The sequence below is a fragment of the Macrosteles quadrilineatus genome, unplaced genomic scaffold (assembly GCF_028750875.1).
Source record: "Macrosteles quadrilineatus isolate MER2022 unplaced genomic scaffold, UCM_ALF_1.0 Scaffold_3__2_contigs__length_128488019, whole genome shotgun sequence".
NCBI lineage: Eukaryota > Metazoa > Arthropoda > Insecta > Hemiptera > Cicadellidae > Macrosteles > Macrosteles quadrilineatus.
In genome coordinates this window covers 46,718,011-46,735,011 of record NW_026542596.1, presented here as the reverse complement: position 1 = coordinate 46,735,011, position 17,001 = coordinate 46,718,011, and the positions used below count along the sequence as shown (strand labels likewise).

Here is a 17,001-nt window from a genome sequence, read left to right as displayed (position 1 = left end):
AGGGAGAGGTGATAGGAGTACTACATCACCTTGGAAGTTATGTGTTCCTCATGAAAAGAGAAACGAAATACTCCAAGCCAACCACGATGATCCGCAAGCAGGACACTTGGGAATAGCAAAAACATATGACCGGGTAGTTCGGTCATATTATTGGCCTGGTATGTTTCGGGACGTCTCCAGATACGTCCGTAACTGCGAGAACTGCGAAAGATTTAAGCACACAAGTCAATTGAAACAAGGAGAACTACAATTTAGGTGTCCAAAGGGTCCTTGGAACACTGTCAGTACCGACCTAGTGGGTCCATTTCCTCGGTCAACGAAAGGCAACTGCTATTTAGTAATGTTTCAAGACACGTTTACCAAATGGATAGAATGTTCAGCTATCAGAGCAGCTACCGCACGAGCCGTCAGTCAGGTTTTTAAGGAAAAAATAATTTTGAGACACGGAACACCATACACGCTAATCTCAGATAATGGTACACAGTACACGAGTACTCTCTTTGACCAGATAGCCAAGGAATACGGTATTATACACCGATTCACTCCTCCATATACACCACAGGCAAACCCCGTTGAAAGGACAAATAAAGTAATTGAAACAATGATAGCGCAATACATAAACGAGACCCAAAGGAAATGGGACCTATTGTTGCCCGAGTTTATGTTTGCATTTAATACGGCAACACATAACTCGACTGGATTCTCACCCGCTTACCTTAATTTTGGGCGGGAACTACGCACCCCTCAACTGTTAAATTTACCAACAGATGAATTAATTGACATAGACCCGAGATTGAAAGCACAAGAAATGCAGGCCATTTTTAAACTAGTGAAAAGTAATTTAGAGAAAGCTCATGGAGTTCAAAGACACTATTACAATCTCAGAAGGAGACCCTATAAACCAAAGGTAGGAGACAAAGTATTCTGCAGGGAAAGACACCTGTCACAGGCCCATAAAGCCATAAATGCAAAACTATTACCCAAGTACTCGGGACCTCACATAATTACCAAAGTTCACTCTCCAGTAGTAATCGAAATTTACCGTAATGGAAAACCCACAAGAGTGCACGTAAAAGATGTCAAAACAACAATAGAGAATTAAAAACAATAATTAGACCGAGTTATGAATCGAAACAATAAGGCTCAGAGAAGAAACCCAACGGAATATTGGGATTTCCCAATATTGTAGTTACGGAATACACTTAGCCGGACAACCCTAAGATAAGGAGGCGAAGTAGGGTAAAGGTCAAAGGAGGCTCCTTTGTTCTTCACACAAGGAAAATAAACAACCTAAAGGAGGTCTGGGTGAGCAGGAAATTGGTCATTAATGGTTGGACAGTCACACTATCAACACCATGGAACTCCACGAGGACGACTTGACTGCGTTAAGGGATAACCTATGTATAAACGACAGAGTGATTGCAGAGTACCTCAATATTCTACAAACAAGAGGCACCCGGGGTGGATGGCCGAGAGTATTCGTCTTTAATACCCATTTTATGGAGAAGTTACTAAAACATCGATATGAAGGAGTTGAGTCTTGGACCAAGAAAGTAGACATATTTCGGTTCGACATTTTGCTGATCCCATATTTTATCCAGAAAATCGAACACTGGGTCCTACTTATTGCGGATCTCAGAACAAAAGAGTTAATCGTCTTTGATAGTCTGCACAAAGAACACAGTGAAGCCACAAACGTGTTTCTAGAATATTTAAGAGCTGAAGCATTACACAAGCGAAGAGAGGTGTTCTTAGCCAGAAAATGGAAGGTGATACCAAGAGGAGGACCCAAACAATACTCAAAAGTGGACTGCGGCGTATTTCTGTGCCTCACAGCCGAAGCTTACACAGCTGATCGCACGATATCGTATAGTCAACGCATCATTCCCTGGTTGCGAAAAGTCATGGTTGATGAATTGAAGCAGAAACGAATCAAATCACATCAGCAGCCCCAACCGGAGATTCCCGGAGTTAAAATCTTACCCGCAAAAAGGGGGAGGAAGAAGATAAAACGTAGTGAATCACCAATGTTCACGGAACTGAAAAATGACATGAGAGAGGGGACCACGTCAACGGGACCAGAGGAAGAAAATTATAAAAAACGGCAATCACATCACTCTCGAGTCACAGGGGAAACTAAATCAATCAGAAAGAAACAGGAGGGCCGAAGTCCCTCGTCATCCTCATCTTCATCAAGTTCGTCTAGCAGCAGTTCTTCGAGTTCCGACGAAGAAAAGAGTACTATTGTATCACCGAGCAAGAAGAAAGTCCTACCTAAAACATCAGAGGAGGATGTCCTAGACGCAGACATAACAGCAGAAGAGCAACAACAATTAACGGAGGAAATCACAGATGAATTAACAGCAGAGTCAAGATCAATCATACAAAAAGTCCCGGAAGAATTTGGTAACGATTGGGAGCTGGTACCAATCACATTTGATCAAGAAGTCTCTTCGTCGGGTCCATCTCTTCAGTCCCTGCATGAAGCTAAAGCCACGGTAGCACCCATAGACAATAACAGGATCGTGACAGTGCAGCAAGAGGTAGTCCAAGTAGAGATACTAAATACACCCCAACCATTGATGGATCCACTAGCTACGCCAACCAGTCGAAGGCAAGGGAAGAAGAAGCAACACAAGTCTCCTTTAATGAGAAATAAAGCGAGGAAACAGAAGAAAAGAAAATACAGGGACCGCTCCGACAAGACCCGCTACTGGAAGCCCTCCGCATAAGAAGACCGGACATTTTTATAATTAGGAGTACATTTAAGTTATGATTTGTTAACAGAAGATAGAAAATTTTATGTTTTGTTTTAAAAGTTTATTGATTTAAGTTACGACAAGAGAAATTTTTATTTTTTATTTAATAAAGTACAAATTTTGGTTCTGACTTTGGAATTAAATTTTTAAACCCTGGCAGTGTCTCATAGAGAAAAGAATTGGTTTAGATATTAGAAGGTTGATAGTAGATATTTAGAATAAATAGTAAGTAAGGCCAAAAGGGAAGATGAAATTATTATTTTTTTGCCTCATTGGGAAGAAAAGGGGGAGTGTAAAGAAGTGTTTTTTACCCCTGAGAGAATTTTTGAGGTTAAAGATACAAAGGTACTCGGAGACATCGAAATGACTCCAATGGAGGGGAGAGATGCTCCGATGGGGGTGGTAAGGTACTCACCCCCACCTCTTGGGTACCATTCGGCGGGTACTTAACCAGGGTGTTTGGCACCGAGAAGTCAGTTGGGCCTTCGGGCCCGACCCCGCCGGATGGGCGTGCTGAGCCACCGGTGTGGGGCCTGATGGGCGTGTTGAGCCCCGGGCACCGTCGGACGGGCGTGTTGAGCCCCCGACACCCTCGCATGGGCGTGTTGAGCCCGCGAGACACCTGATGGGCGTGCTGAGCCCCGGGTACGCTGGACGGGCGTGTTGAGCCCCCGGCACCGTCGGACGGGCGTGTTGAGCCCCCGACACCCTCGCATGGGCGTGTTGAGCCCCGGCACCGTCGGACGGGCGTGTTGAGCCCCCGACACCCTCGCATGGGCGTGTTGAGCCCGCGAGTTACCTGACGGGCGTGTTGAGCCACAGGTACGCTGGACGGGCGTGTTGAGCCCCCGACACACTCGCATGGGCGTGTTGAGCCCGCGAGTCACCTGACGGGCGTGTTGAGCCACAGGTACGCTGGACGGGCGTGTTGAGCCACCGGCACCGTCGGACGGGCGTGTTGAGCCCCCGGCACCCTCGCATGGGCGTGTTGAGCCCGCGAGGTTCCTGATGGGCGTGTTGAGCCACGGGTACGGCTGGATGGGCGTGTTGAGCCACCAGCCTCGCTGGACGGGCGTGTTGAGCCACCAGCACCGTCGGATGGGCGTGCTGAGCCCCCGACACCCCCGCATGGGCGTGTTGAGCCCGCGGGTCCGTAGTCGTAGGTGGAGGGGAGGACTCATGTAGTCCCCCACCACTTTATGATAGTATATGTATAGGTATACGTCGAGTATTGACGACAGTTTACGTCGGACTGCAGACCGAGTAGATTGTCTAGAGAGAGTGCTTACTTCTGAGCAAGTGACGCCAGAATCGTCTCCCGAGGAGAGCATTAGCACATTGAACCGGCCCAGCTTGACTTCTGTGCAGGAAAGCCAGAACCGTCTCCAGTGGAGAGCAGCAGCTAGGGGACCGAGGATTCCGGGGTGAAGGTGCCAAAGGATCTAGACCGCGGACCCACACGGATATCTGTTAGGAGTGTCATAGACCACCGGGCCAGTAAGGGAATAAGCAAGACCTGATCCAACCTCTGCCCAACCCCCGAATACGAGCCCGGAGACACTGCCTGGTAGTAGGACTACGGACCCAGGATCAGAGTGTATATAATATTGTACATAGAAACAAATGTGTTAGGATAAGGATATCAGGAAATAAAACAGAAGTTTGAGATACTCAGTCTGTTCACTTATCGACCCTTACCACCCTTGAGAAGGCCTAGGGTTCTGGAGGAAACTTCCTCACATTTAAAAATCCCTAATTGTATCAAAAGGTCTTACAAGGACTTTTTGTTTTTGTAAAAGGATAAAAGTACACCTATAGATTTGTTTAATTTCATAAAGGCAAAGAAGAAAACTTGTTTACGATTGTTCTGTTTAATAAAACTGGTAAAACTGGTGAACAGTCTCAACTCATGCAGGTTAAAGTACAACTAGCTAATTATACAATTTGGTAAATAACATCATATAAATGTCACAACATACAGTAAAAGCAAAACTCACTTTGGCTGGAGTGGCCCTGTGTCGGCTGCGGCTTTGCAAGTTCTTGCGTGTCGGCCGACTCTGGTTGGGCATCACACTTGCAGACAACCTTAACAAGGACAAGTTTAACATCTGCCAAACAAGCTTGAAAATTGAAGTTCAAACAAACAATATAGGCCTACTATATAAGTTTTATATATTTGAACAGTTTTTAAAGTAAAAAAAATTAAATAGCAACAAATTTGGTATTCCAAAAACAAAAGTATAACCGACTGCTTTAAAAAGTGCCCAATGATAGAGTTGTGTTTTTAGAAAAAATGGTTTGAATTTAATTGCCGTTATGAAGTAACAGTGGTTTAGACCTAGAATATCAAGAGGCTGGATGGGAGTTGTTATATCTTTCTCAAGGTTTAAAAACTAACAGTGCTAAAACTTCCTCAGCACTTGTTGGTGATAATACAGCAGGCCTATTTCTTTTTCTATTTCTGCATTTTGCCCCTACAACCCTGTCCAATGATTGATACGGATTCCTTAGATCCCTATTGTGTTTGGTTCAACATTCATAATTTCATTTTGTCAGGCAAATGATTTTCCTGAGTAAATGAGTTTATGAATGAATAAAATTGATATTAAACTAGATAAAACACAAATTAAGGAATAACATGGATAGAGAGAACCCCATGAACACCCAAAGAGGAGGTGGAAAAATGAAGCAACAAAAGACAAGGATTGTTGAGAGCCAATAAAAGAGCGAAGGAGATGGAAGCAGTTGATTGGTGACGGGAAAATACCTTCTTGAGTAAAATAGCCAAGTAAGATTTTTTTATGATTGCATGACTCCATACTCATAGCTAAATAACAAATTACAAGGATAATAATTACCTCTCATCTTCAGGTACCGAGTTGAGCGGAGACCTGTAGTGGTGATGTCTGTCCACAGGTGGTGAGCTGCTAGTGTGGCCGTCAGACATACTGGCATGACCTGACGACCTGTTGTCATCCGACGAACTGCCGTTGTAGTCATGTCTCTGTAAAAACCAAACTGATGGTCAGATGATGAACGCAATGATGATGGTATGTTATTGTATTTATAGACTAGAAGAGAGCTGGTCTAGTAGTTGCCTCCGTCCCTGAGGTCTTGAGTCCAGACCATGAGTATAGGTGATCCAGTCAATCACCTATAGCTATGCAATAACTTTGGGACATTCTATGCCTAGCCTTAAGTAATGTGTAAAACATTTTCGGCTCAAGATTAGCGTTTCAGAACAAGAACGTGGGGCATACAAAAAAATATGTTTCTGTAGAGTAGACCTGGTTAGTGAATACATTTCAATTTTGAAACACATTTTTTCAATGAAATTTTAAAATTAAATGATAAATTAAAAGGAGTGACCTTAACATAAATTAATTTATTAGGTTCCTCCAAACAACTAATTTAAATATATTTGTTCTTAGAAGAAATATGTAATGATATTTAAAAGTAATAGGTGGAGAGTGAATTTTAATACAGTTTTTTTACCAGTGGAGTTTGGATGTTAATTGTTTTGTGACAGCTCTTTAAAAAAATTTTTGGAGAGCAAGGCATTTTTCACCAAACTTAAGTGAGGCACAGTTAAAAGACTAGATGTTTTGGATCCAATCGATGGTTATGTGGTATAAAGTGTGAGTCTATTTTTGGCCAAATTGCATTTTTTTGTATGGTTAAACAGACGTCCCCTAAAACTTGTTAAATTAGGAACATTAAATTAAGTATCACTCAAAAATTAACCCAAATAATTTACTTAAATGAGGGAAGGCATTGTATTTAGACAAGTGATCACTGGTCTCAAATCTTTCCCAAGAGAAAAGAAGTTTCAGTACCGCCCACTTCCTACCAATCCAGTCCGGTTAAGCTGATGTGCTGATAAACATTGTTCTGCCGAGTGTAATCCAGTTTAACCTATGTTTAATTAAAAGATGTCAGGGTAATAGAGAGTGTACTGTAAGTGACTAACTCTTGATGGTATTTTTTTTTCTGAAAGTTGGATTTTTATGTTGTTTTTTAAAGAACAGATTATCAAAAATGATGCAGCCATGTGCAGAATTAACAACACCAACCACAAATTTTATCATTCTGCTTATCGATCACTGTATATTTTCTATGAATGTCTAACCTGCAGTAGTCGTAGCTCGTCCACACTGAGGTGGTGGTGTGGTAATGTTCCCAGCACATTCTTGCCTGAGCAGCCACCTAGCTGTCTGGGGGGAGGATGCTTGTCCTGCACAGGTGGTGGGGGGTCGGGTGAGGGTGCGGGTGGTTTGGGTGGTGTGGCCCTTGGAGCGGGTGTAGACTGGGCAGCTACAGGGGTTGGCTGTTCCTTGGGGGACACTTGCTGAGGCAGGGAATGACTGCTTCCACTCAACTGCAAACAGATATTCCGATTTTTAATATATGTAAGCATTATAGTTTCAAGATTTTTAAAGTTTTTCTGCCACACTAATCTAATATCAATGACTTCCCAAACATAGATTTAGTTAGGAAAAATCTGTTTGATTTTTACAGATTTGTTAATGCTTTACAGGAATTTGCCGATTGCTTAATCAAATGGGATTTTGTTACGTACTACAGTAGGCCTACAGAAATAAAATTTTTGCCATACAACTCTGTATTAATGAAGTTTTAATAAAATAATTTAGTCTAGAAAACAGCTGTTTGCCGCCTGCATACTCGATCAAATGGGATTAAATACGTACTAAACTGTACAGTAAAGAATTTTGCCAGTTACCAGCTGATTATAATTAGCCTACTTTTGTTATTAAAGACCTCAGGTGTTTATTACCCATAAATAATTATCAACGTAAAAAATCACAAACCAAATAAATACCCCCGCCGCAGCAAACCTGCCGACTAAGCGAATTTCCATTTGTCTGAATTGATTTTCAGTTAAATATATTTTATAACATTAGGTTTAACGAGTACCTAGGTTTGCTGCTACAAGGAAACTAATAAAGTGTGTTTTTGAGTAAAATATTGATAGCTTAGTACAAAATAAATAAATTTGCCAAGTTTGATCAAAATATATCCATAAACAAGCAAACTACAACATTTGACAATATTCTCCATAAGAATAACATGGGAATTTTAAATTTACAATTTTTTAAATTTTCTCCGTTACTAATAATCGAACAAAAATACTTTTATATACTAAATTATTTGTTTTTTTAAGCTCTTTAAAAAGGTCCAAAGAGAAATCGGGAAATTTTGTGTTTTGAGGGTCAAAAGTGAGAAAAACCAATTTTTACCCCATAAAACCCCCCGTAAAGCCCCGTTCCCATGGTCCGATCATGCTGGTTCGCGAACTCATTCAAGTTTATCCCGCTTTACACCTTTAAACCAAATTTCATCAAAATCGGACAAAAATTACTCAAGTTATCGCGTTCACGGACGTATATATATATATATATATATATATATATATATATATAAGTCTATATATATATACATATATAAAAATTTGAACGAATGGTGTTTTTGGCCTCTGGGGACATCAAAATGAAAAAGTAAATCGGTCCCGGGTCTAGGTCTTACCGTGCCACCTACAGTAATAGCTACTTCCCTATAGGGAAATTCGCTAAAACCAATGGAACTTTACACATGCATTTAAATAACTTTTTAATAGTGACCAAATTCCGAACCTTAAAAACAAAAAATTATTCTGTAAAATAAAAATACACACTTGGTTACATAAATGTTACTAAACTTAACCATGTTTACTACAATTTTTCACAATATTTCTTATTTTTCACACAAAACTTAGTTCTAAAAATATCACATACAGAGTTTGATATTGAAAGTAGTCTAATATTCTTATGCCAAATAGTGGTTACTAATGAAAACATATCATCTCAGAGAAGCAGTAAGGAATGATAGTTAAGTCCTCAAGACGGGAACAACGGATGCTGAGTTTTTCTATTGTTAAGCTATTTTAGGGTGGCACGTCACTCGTTCAAAATGTGGTTACCGTATTCCTATGGTAATCACGCACTCAACTTTGTCTCATGTGATAACAACCATCCTCGTACGGTAAACATCTATTTTCCGGACAAGTAACAAAATAGACAATTTTAAAAGTTATCTATTTTGGCTGATTTTGGGATTAAAAATATTGTAAATGTATTGACATACACATGAGAAACTATTCAACTACATCTCCTACTACCGTGTCCTCCCAACTGATTGTAAGGCAAGTCTATGTTACTCACCCTGGGAGGAGTTTCTGAGGTCTTGTAGGCGACCAACTCCCGGGATCCTCCTCCCGCACCACCAGGTCTGAAACACAACAAATAGTCAAAACTTTATATTGACTTTTAAACACATGGGTTTCAATCCTCTACACCATTCAGTGATATAACTAAAAATATATATACAGTAGAACCTCTTTAATCCGAACTAATTGGGACCGGGGGTAGTTCGGACTATTGAATAGTTCGGATTACAGAACATATTGTTGTTTTTACATAACAATTTCTAGAGGAAAAGTGAAAAATACTTTATAAAGTAAAATACAGTGTTTATTTAATACAGTAGTAAACATAGGGAATAAACATTGTGGTACATTACAATAGAAACAATTACGGTGCGTATACCAATAAATACAGTATCTGTTGTGACCGTACTATTGAAATACACGCACATTGTAAATTATATCTCTTTATTTTAACAACATAGATGTTTGTAGTGTAATGTTTTCAAAAGTAACAATAAGAAGTGTTTACTATTTAATATTTACCAACAACTGACTATTTAGAATAGAGTAAAAGAACAAGATTATGACACTCTCCCTCACTTATTGAGAAGAACATAAACTATTTTTGAATGATAAAGTCTCGAACCAAGGTGGCTGTCGTCGTTGTCTTATTGGTCGTGGAGAGCGAACTGGAATGTTAACTTCTGTAGGTTTGTCTGGTTCTGGTTCAATATGGTCGGGTCTTTGATCAGGATAAGATGGAGTTTGGTTTGGAAGTCTTGGTACATCGAATGATTGCTTAGGTCCAAATGTTACCATCTTTTCTTTAATTACTAGAGTTGGTCTAAGCTGGTTAATGTGTCTCTTGATATTTCTTCCACTATCGAGTGTTACTATGTAATGTCTTTTTCCTAGCTTCTTCTTTATTACTCCAAACTGCCAAACTTGTCTGTTGTTACTGAATATTTGAACTTGCACTCTCTCCCCCTCTTGAATCGATCTGACAGGTTTTAAAACAGGCTGGATATTTGATTTAGGGTGTTGATAAGGAAATATGGCATCAAGTCGAATCCTTAGTTTTCTATTGAGGTAGAGTTCAGCAGGGGTTTGGTTGCTAGCTAATGGAGTAGCTCTATAACGGAATAAGATTCTTCTTACTTTGTCTGTCAGGGTTCCGGGTTCTTCAGAAGCTGACTTTAATTTGTTCTTCAGAGTTTGTACGTTGCGTTCTGCAAGGCCATTTGTGGCTGGATGCCCAGGGGCGATGAACTTTTGAAATATGCCGTTGATCTTGCTGTAAGCTCTGAATTCTTCACTTGTAAATATTGTAGCATTATCAGAAACGCATTCTTTTGGATACCCATGGGTAGCAAATATCTTGTTTAACAGATTGATTGTGTTTGAAGATGTAGGTACTTCCTTCAACACTTCGATTTCAGCCCATTTAGATCTTGCGTCAATACAAACAAGAAAATAGTGATTTTCATAAGGGCCGGCATAATCTATATGTATTCGGTCCCAGTTATTTTCAGGTAGGTTCCACGGATGTACTGACACTTTAGGTGGACTTGCTTTCACTAGGGCGCAACTTTTGCATCCTTTAACTAGTTTTTCGATTTCACCGTCAATTCCTGGCCAGTAAACATAGCGTCGAGCGAGTTGCTTCATTTTGGTTATTCCCAGATGAGTTTCATGAAGTTCACTGAGTATTTTGGAGCGTAAAGATGTTGGAATTACAATTCTGTCTTTTCGAAACAATATACCGTCAAGTAGGGTGTATTCTGAGTCAGTAGAATTGTTTTTCAGGGTTCGAACTATTCCATTCATTTCATGGTCTTTTGCGGTTTCTTCTTTGATTGTCTTTGAAGTTATTTCACAGTTGGATACTTGAAAAAGTGATTGAGAAAAAAAGCTGGTTCACTTCTTCCCCGATTTGTTGATCTGTTGAACTACTGCATGTTTTGAGTTTGGTTGAAAAAGCGTTTATCGAGTTTACTTTGTGTATTGAAACATGGTGTGAAGGTTTCTGAAACATTTAGTCGTACACTTGACGAAGCTCGATTTCTAACACTCTAATCCACTGTCTACCTAGCAAAGCGTCATGTCCTGCAGGTACGATGTGTAATTCATCATCTATCTGTTTACCATTGTACGTTACAGTAACAAATACCTTTCCAACAGGCTTAATGATGTTACCTGTGTATGACCGAAAGCAAACATTAGAATTCTGTAGGGAAATGCCAAGCTTGAGTTTCTTGAAATCACTTTCTGAAAGTAGGGAAAATTTTGCACCGGAATCGACTTCAAAACTTTGACGTTTGCCGTTTAATTCTACATCAATGAGGTATTTGTCGAGACCGGGAGTCATTTCAAAAAGGTCTACTACGGTACAATTCATGCTATGAATGCCGTATGTTGGGTCATGAAAAGGTTGATTGTACTGTTCACTATTAATAGCTGAATTTAAGTACGGTTCAACTAAATCTACTTTTGAATTTTTGAGTAGTGATTGAATGCAAACTTTTGATACATGTCCTTTTCTTTTGCAGTTATTACACGAGAGCTTCTTATAGTCTACTCTACAGTTACTTGCCTTGTGACTATTTTTACCACATCGCAAAAATACGTTTTCAATTCCCAAGGCCTTGAAGTCGATGTACCTTTTTCGGGAGACAGATCTGGACGATCTAGACTTGTTATAAAATGTAATATTGGTATATAATTCAATATTATCCTCTTTGCAAAGATATGACTTGTATTTCAGATATATTAACAGATGTTTAACTATGATAATTTAAAAGAAACATGAATGTAAACATTGTGTGTTGAAAAAGAAATAGTAAATTTGTTCCAACTAACTTGAGACTGATTTTATTTAACTTTTTAGAAAATTGGTTCATATTTGAAGTTAGTTTACATTTTTGGCGACCCTGCCAGGATTATTAGAAGAATAAATTATTTTGAAGTATTAATTATTGTATAAAACCTGAAGGTCAATTAACAAAAAATGGCAGATGACCTAATACGTTTAAACAGGAAGAGAAGACAGCTTCGACGACAATTTTTGAAAACACATAATAATTTTGAAAATGTTTTAAAAGAAGATTTGCCAAAAGAAGAACTCCTGGTAGCCATTGAAACACAATATTTAAGTATGGAGGCGACATGTGACAATCTCTTCACTATGGATGAACAGATACAAGACGTGATGCTAGGCGAGAACACTTCTGACGCTGACCTGGACGCAGAGTACGACGCTTCGTTAGAGTTTCGAGACAAGTGGTTCAACATGGAGGCCCAATACAAAAACCTGGTAAAAAACTTCTCCCTGCAGCGACCGAGGTGAGTTGAACCTCTCTAAACATGAAACCAAAATTCGTTTACCAAAAATTGAACTAAAAAAATTTGACGGGCAGTTCAAAAATTGGATTGGATTTTGGTCACAGTTTTCGAAAATCCATAATGATCAGAGTCTACGTGATGAGGATAAATTTGAATATTTAATTCAATCAATGACACCAGGTTCCGCGGCTCTAAAACTGATCGAGGGTTTTCCTTTGTCTCAGGAAAACTATTATAAAGCAATCGAGCTCTTGAAATCTCGATTTGGCAAAGACGAATTACTAATCGAGTATTATGTAAGGGAGCTGTTGACCTTAGTGTTAAGTAAAAGTAGCCAGGTGTCTGTCACTAACCTCTATGATAGACTTGAAGTGCAGCTGCGGGCTCTTGAAACTTTGGGCGTCACTAAGGAAAAATATTCCGCTATGTTATTCCCTCTTGTCGAAACTTCAATACCAGAGAATATTTTTAAAGTTTAGGAAAGGTATCGAGTAGGCAAAAATGTGACCACAATGGAGCCTGGTAATTGCTTACGAGAGCTATTGTTGTTCCTAAAGACGGAAGTCGAGGCAGAGGAGAGATTTAAGTTGAGAGAAGGATGTTTTGGGGTAGTTAGTAGTGAAAATAACAAGGTAAATGAAGATTTACAGAAACAACAACGAACTGGTAAGCCTAAGACACCTTCAGCAGCAGTTCTGGTATCCTCTGATGGGCATCAGGATCCTAAAATGAGCACAAGTATGTACCCTAATAAGAATCTTTGCGCATTTTGTGGAAAATCAACTCACAATTCATCTGATTGTTTTTCCATCTTTGATAAGACAACCTCAGAAAGAACCGAGATTGCGAAGAAAAAGGGGTTGTGTCTTAAATGTTTGAAGAAGGGACACTTAGCAAGTAAGTGCAGGATTCAGGTAAAATGTCACATCTGTATGGGTAAACATCTGGCAATCTTATGTCAAAAGATCCCTACCACTAATGAATCCAAGCCGAGTGGTGAGGACAAGTCAAAACCAACTCCGGTTCAAAGTACTAGTTCATTTTCGACTTTGAACAACAAAAGTAAAACTACCTATTTACAGACTTTGTATGCCTTTGTTAATGTAAATGGGGAACCGAAAAGGGTTAGAATCTTATGTGACTCAGGTTCACAGAAAAGCTTCATTTCTAGTCTCTGTGTATCTAAATTGAGTCTCTCAAGCAATGGTAAAGTTCTGATCCAGCAAGAAGTCTTTGGAGGTAAACAAACCGGTCCTAAATATCATAACACCTATGAATTAAATTTGAGCTCAATAAATGAGAACTTTCGGACAAGTGTCAACGTTGTAGAACAACATGTTATATGTAATCATGTTCCTAAGTTTTGTGATTACAGCTTGATCACTCTTTTAGAGAAAGAAAACATATTTCTGACTGATGTTTCTTCTTGTGATGGCGATGACTTCACTGGTATTGATGTCTTATTAGGAGCTGACGTTTGGACACAGATCATCACTCCAGAGTTTCATAAGGTAAATGAGCAACTTGTAGCTGTAAAAACTCGATTGGGCTGGACAATTGTTGGCACGTCTGACGAGGATTCTTCTTTTGTCTCCTCCATGTTTGTGGCCTTCCAATCTTCACAAGATATTAGGCAATTTTGGGAACTAGAGACAATGGGTATAATGGATCCGAGTGTCAAGCAACAGAAAGAGGAGAGAGATAGAGATGTTTTAGCGTTCTTCAAAGACACTGTCACCAGAGATGTGGATGGACGCTACGAGGTAAAACTACCTTGGATTGAAGACCACCCCCCTCTGGATACGAACCGTGAAGTAGCCAAAAAACGTCTGTTGTCAACAACACGTAAGTTGAAACAGAGTAATATGTATCTTGATTATGATTTAGTATTGAAGGATTGGTTGACCAAAGGCATAATTGAGCGAGTGACAGATGAAAACATTTCACAGCCATTGAAAAGTCACTATTTACCACACCGGGTTGTTGTCAAGGAGGGAAGCACCACGAGGATCAGACCTGTCTTTGACGCTTCCGCTAAAGACATAAATGGATATTCTGTTAATGGATGTCTTGAGTCTGGACCTAACTTGATAGAGTTAATACCTAAGGTACTGACTAATTTTAGATTACATGCATTTGCTTTAACGGCAGATATTGAAAAGGCTTTTCTACAAATTAGAATTGACCATGATGATCGAGACATGTTAAGATTTTTGTGGTGGGAAGACAGTCACGTGATCGTTTACCGCCATGCTAGAGTTGTCTTCGGTTTGTCGTGTAGTCCTTTTCTTTTGGGAGCAGTATTAAATAATCTTCTGGAAAACGCTCCTACCAATCTTAGACATGTAGCCAAGGCTTTGCTAAAAACTTTTTATGTTGACAATTGCCTTACGGGAGTTAACAGTATTTCTGAGCAAGAGAATTTCATAAATGATGCTCAAACACTTTTAAAGCTAGGAGGCTTTAACCTAAGGGGTTGGGCTGGTAACGGTTACTTTAAAACTCCTGAACAAGTTGAGAACGTCTTGGGACTTAGATGGTTATGCTCTAAAGATGAACTGTACTGTAATGTTCAACCTTTGAATATCAAGGACTCAGTACTTACCAGAAGGACATTGCTATCATGTGCTCAAAAGGTTTTCGATCCTATTGGTTTTACTGCTCCGGTTGGACTGATTCCCAAAATTATTTTGCAAAAGACTTGGGATGAAGAACTACCTCAAAACCTACAGGTACAGTTTCAAAAATGGGTCGAGGAACTTGGCTGTCTGAAAATGTGCGTACTGAGTAGGAGAATATTTTTGAATGCTTCAAGTAGAGTACATGTTTTTTGTGATGCCAGTAAAGCTGCTTTTGGATGTTGTATATTCTTAAGAACCGAAGTAGATGGTATCATTGACATAAATCTTATATTAGCCAAATCACAAGTTGCACCAATCAAACCAATTACTTTACCTCGTCTTGAGTTAATGGGTGCAATTACTGGTGTGAGACTCTCATGTCTAGCTTTACAGTGTCTCAACAACCCCAAAGTCCCAGTTTATTATTGGCTGGACTATATAATAAACTGGGTATGGATATAGTCCATACCCACCGTAGTTCTAGCATGGATTGCAAAGCAAGGGAAGTGGTCTGTTTTTGTTGAAAACCGAGTGAAAGAAATTAACAGATTGACCCATACAACGACTGTACCCACTGGAAGTTACCGGAGAAGGACTGAATGAAGACTTCTTATTTTGCGACCTCGCAAAAAAAGGGGGAGTGTGTTATAAAATGTAATATTGGTATATAATTCAATATTATCCTCTTTGCAAAGATATGACTTGTATTTCAGATATATTAACAGATGTTTAACTATGATAATTTAAAAGAAACATGAATGTAAACATTGTGTGTTGAAAAAGAAATAGTAAATTTGTTCCAACTAACTTGAGACTGATTTTATTTAACTTTTTAGAAAATTGGTTCATATTTGAAGTTAGTTTACAAGACTTTTAGTAGTTTTCAGGTGAAGATCTGTTGTTTGAATTTAATCTTCTGTTTCCTGGATCTTTCGAACGGTCTCTGGAAGTTCTGTAACTACTGGAAATCACATTAGTAGATTCGGTAGAAGTAAAATTGTTAAAACTTGATGTCTGATTAGGTTTAGAAAGTTCTTTGTTGTCAATTTTTGATGCCTCTATAAAGCAATAGCCTTGTTGAGTATTTCGTCAAAACTAGAGAGATTTGATTGTAAAATCTGTTCTTTAAGCCAATCATCTCGAAGGCCACGGATGAACTGGGCTCGTAAAAATACATCAGAGATTGAATTTGTTTTCTCGCATTCACATTTAACAGTAAATTCACAATCGACTAAATTTTGCTGAAGTGAGGCTACGAAATCTGATTTTCTGACATTTTCTCTTTCAGAGCATCACCTTTCACTTTGGTCAATTACATTCACCATTTAAAAGCTATTTGCAATTAAGCTAAGCAAACCACCGAATTTATAGTAATGAGAAAATACTAAGTTAGGGATATTTTTGTTAAACTTTGTACAGCTAAATTTAGACTTCTACTGGATTGATTTTGTTAATTGACTAATCATTAAATATTTGTTAATGTTAAATTAATGTTAAATATGTGTTAATATTTGTTATATTTGTTAACTATTTTAAGGTCATTGGAAAGCCTAATTTATGTAGATTTTCAAATAATTATGAAAGTGTGATTTTATTAAATATTTGTGTTGAAAAAGTAAAAATAACAAAGATACATCAAAAACTGATTTTTTCAAGTTTTTGTTTTTAAGTTTCTATTTGTAGGCCTAGCCAGCTTTTGGCTGCCTTTATTAAGTATTTTCAAGAAATGCATAGTAGTTATTTGTAGTAAATTTTATTCTTTTTTAGAATATCACATCCACTTTGGTCGATTTCCCCTCCATTTAAAAGTTATTGGCAATAAGCTAAGTGACCTCCAAATTTATAGTGGTGAGAAAATACTGAATTAGATATATTTTTGTTAAGAAATGCATAGTAGTTATTTGTAGTAAATTTTATTCTTTTTCAGAATATCACATCCACTTTGGTCGATTTCCCCTCCATTTAAAAGTTATTGGCAATAAGCTAAGTGACCTCCAAATTTATAGTGGTGAGAAAATACTGAATTAGATATATTTTTGTTAAACTTGTACAACTAAATCTAGACTTCTACCGGACC

The 17,001-nt window shown here is 38.7% G+C and overlaps 1 protein-coding gene across 1 annotated transcript in view; it reads right to left on the bottom strand.

The window, feature by feature from the left end:
• Positions 1–17,001, bottom strand: part of LOC128990300 (ankyrin repeat and BTB/POZ domain-containing protein 2) — a 119,783-nt gene that overhangs the window by 55,106 nt on the left and 47,676 nt on the right. Inside the window, exons 3-6 of the mRNA XM_054412629.1 lie at positions 8,978–9,044; positions 6,889–7,137; positions 5,618–5,763; positions 4,757–4,844 (exon numbers count right to left, since the gene is read on the bottom strand). Of these exons, the coding sequence (XP_054268604.1) occupies positions 4,757–4,844; positions 5,618–5,763; positions 6,889–7,137; positions 8,978–9,044 (550 nt within the window). The remainder of the gene's footprint in view (positions 1–4,756; positions 4,845–5,617; positions 5,764–6,888; positions 7,138–8,977; positions 9,045–17,001) is intronic.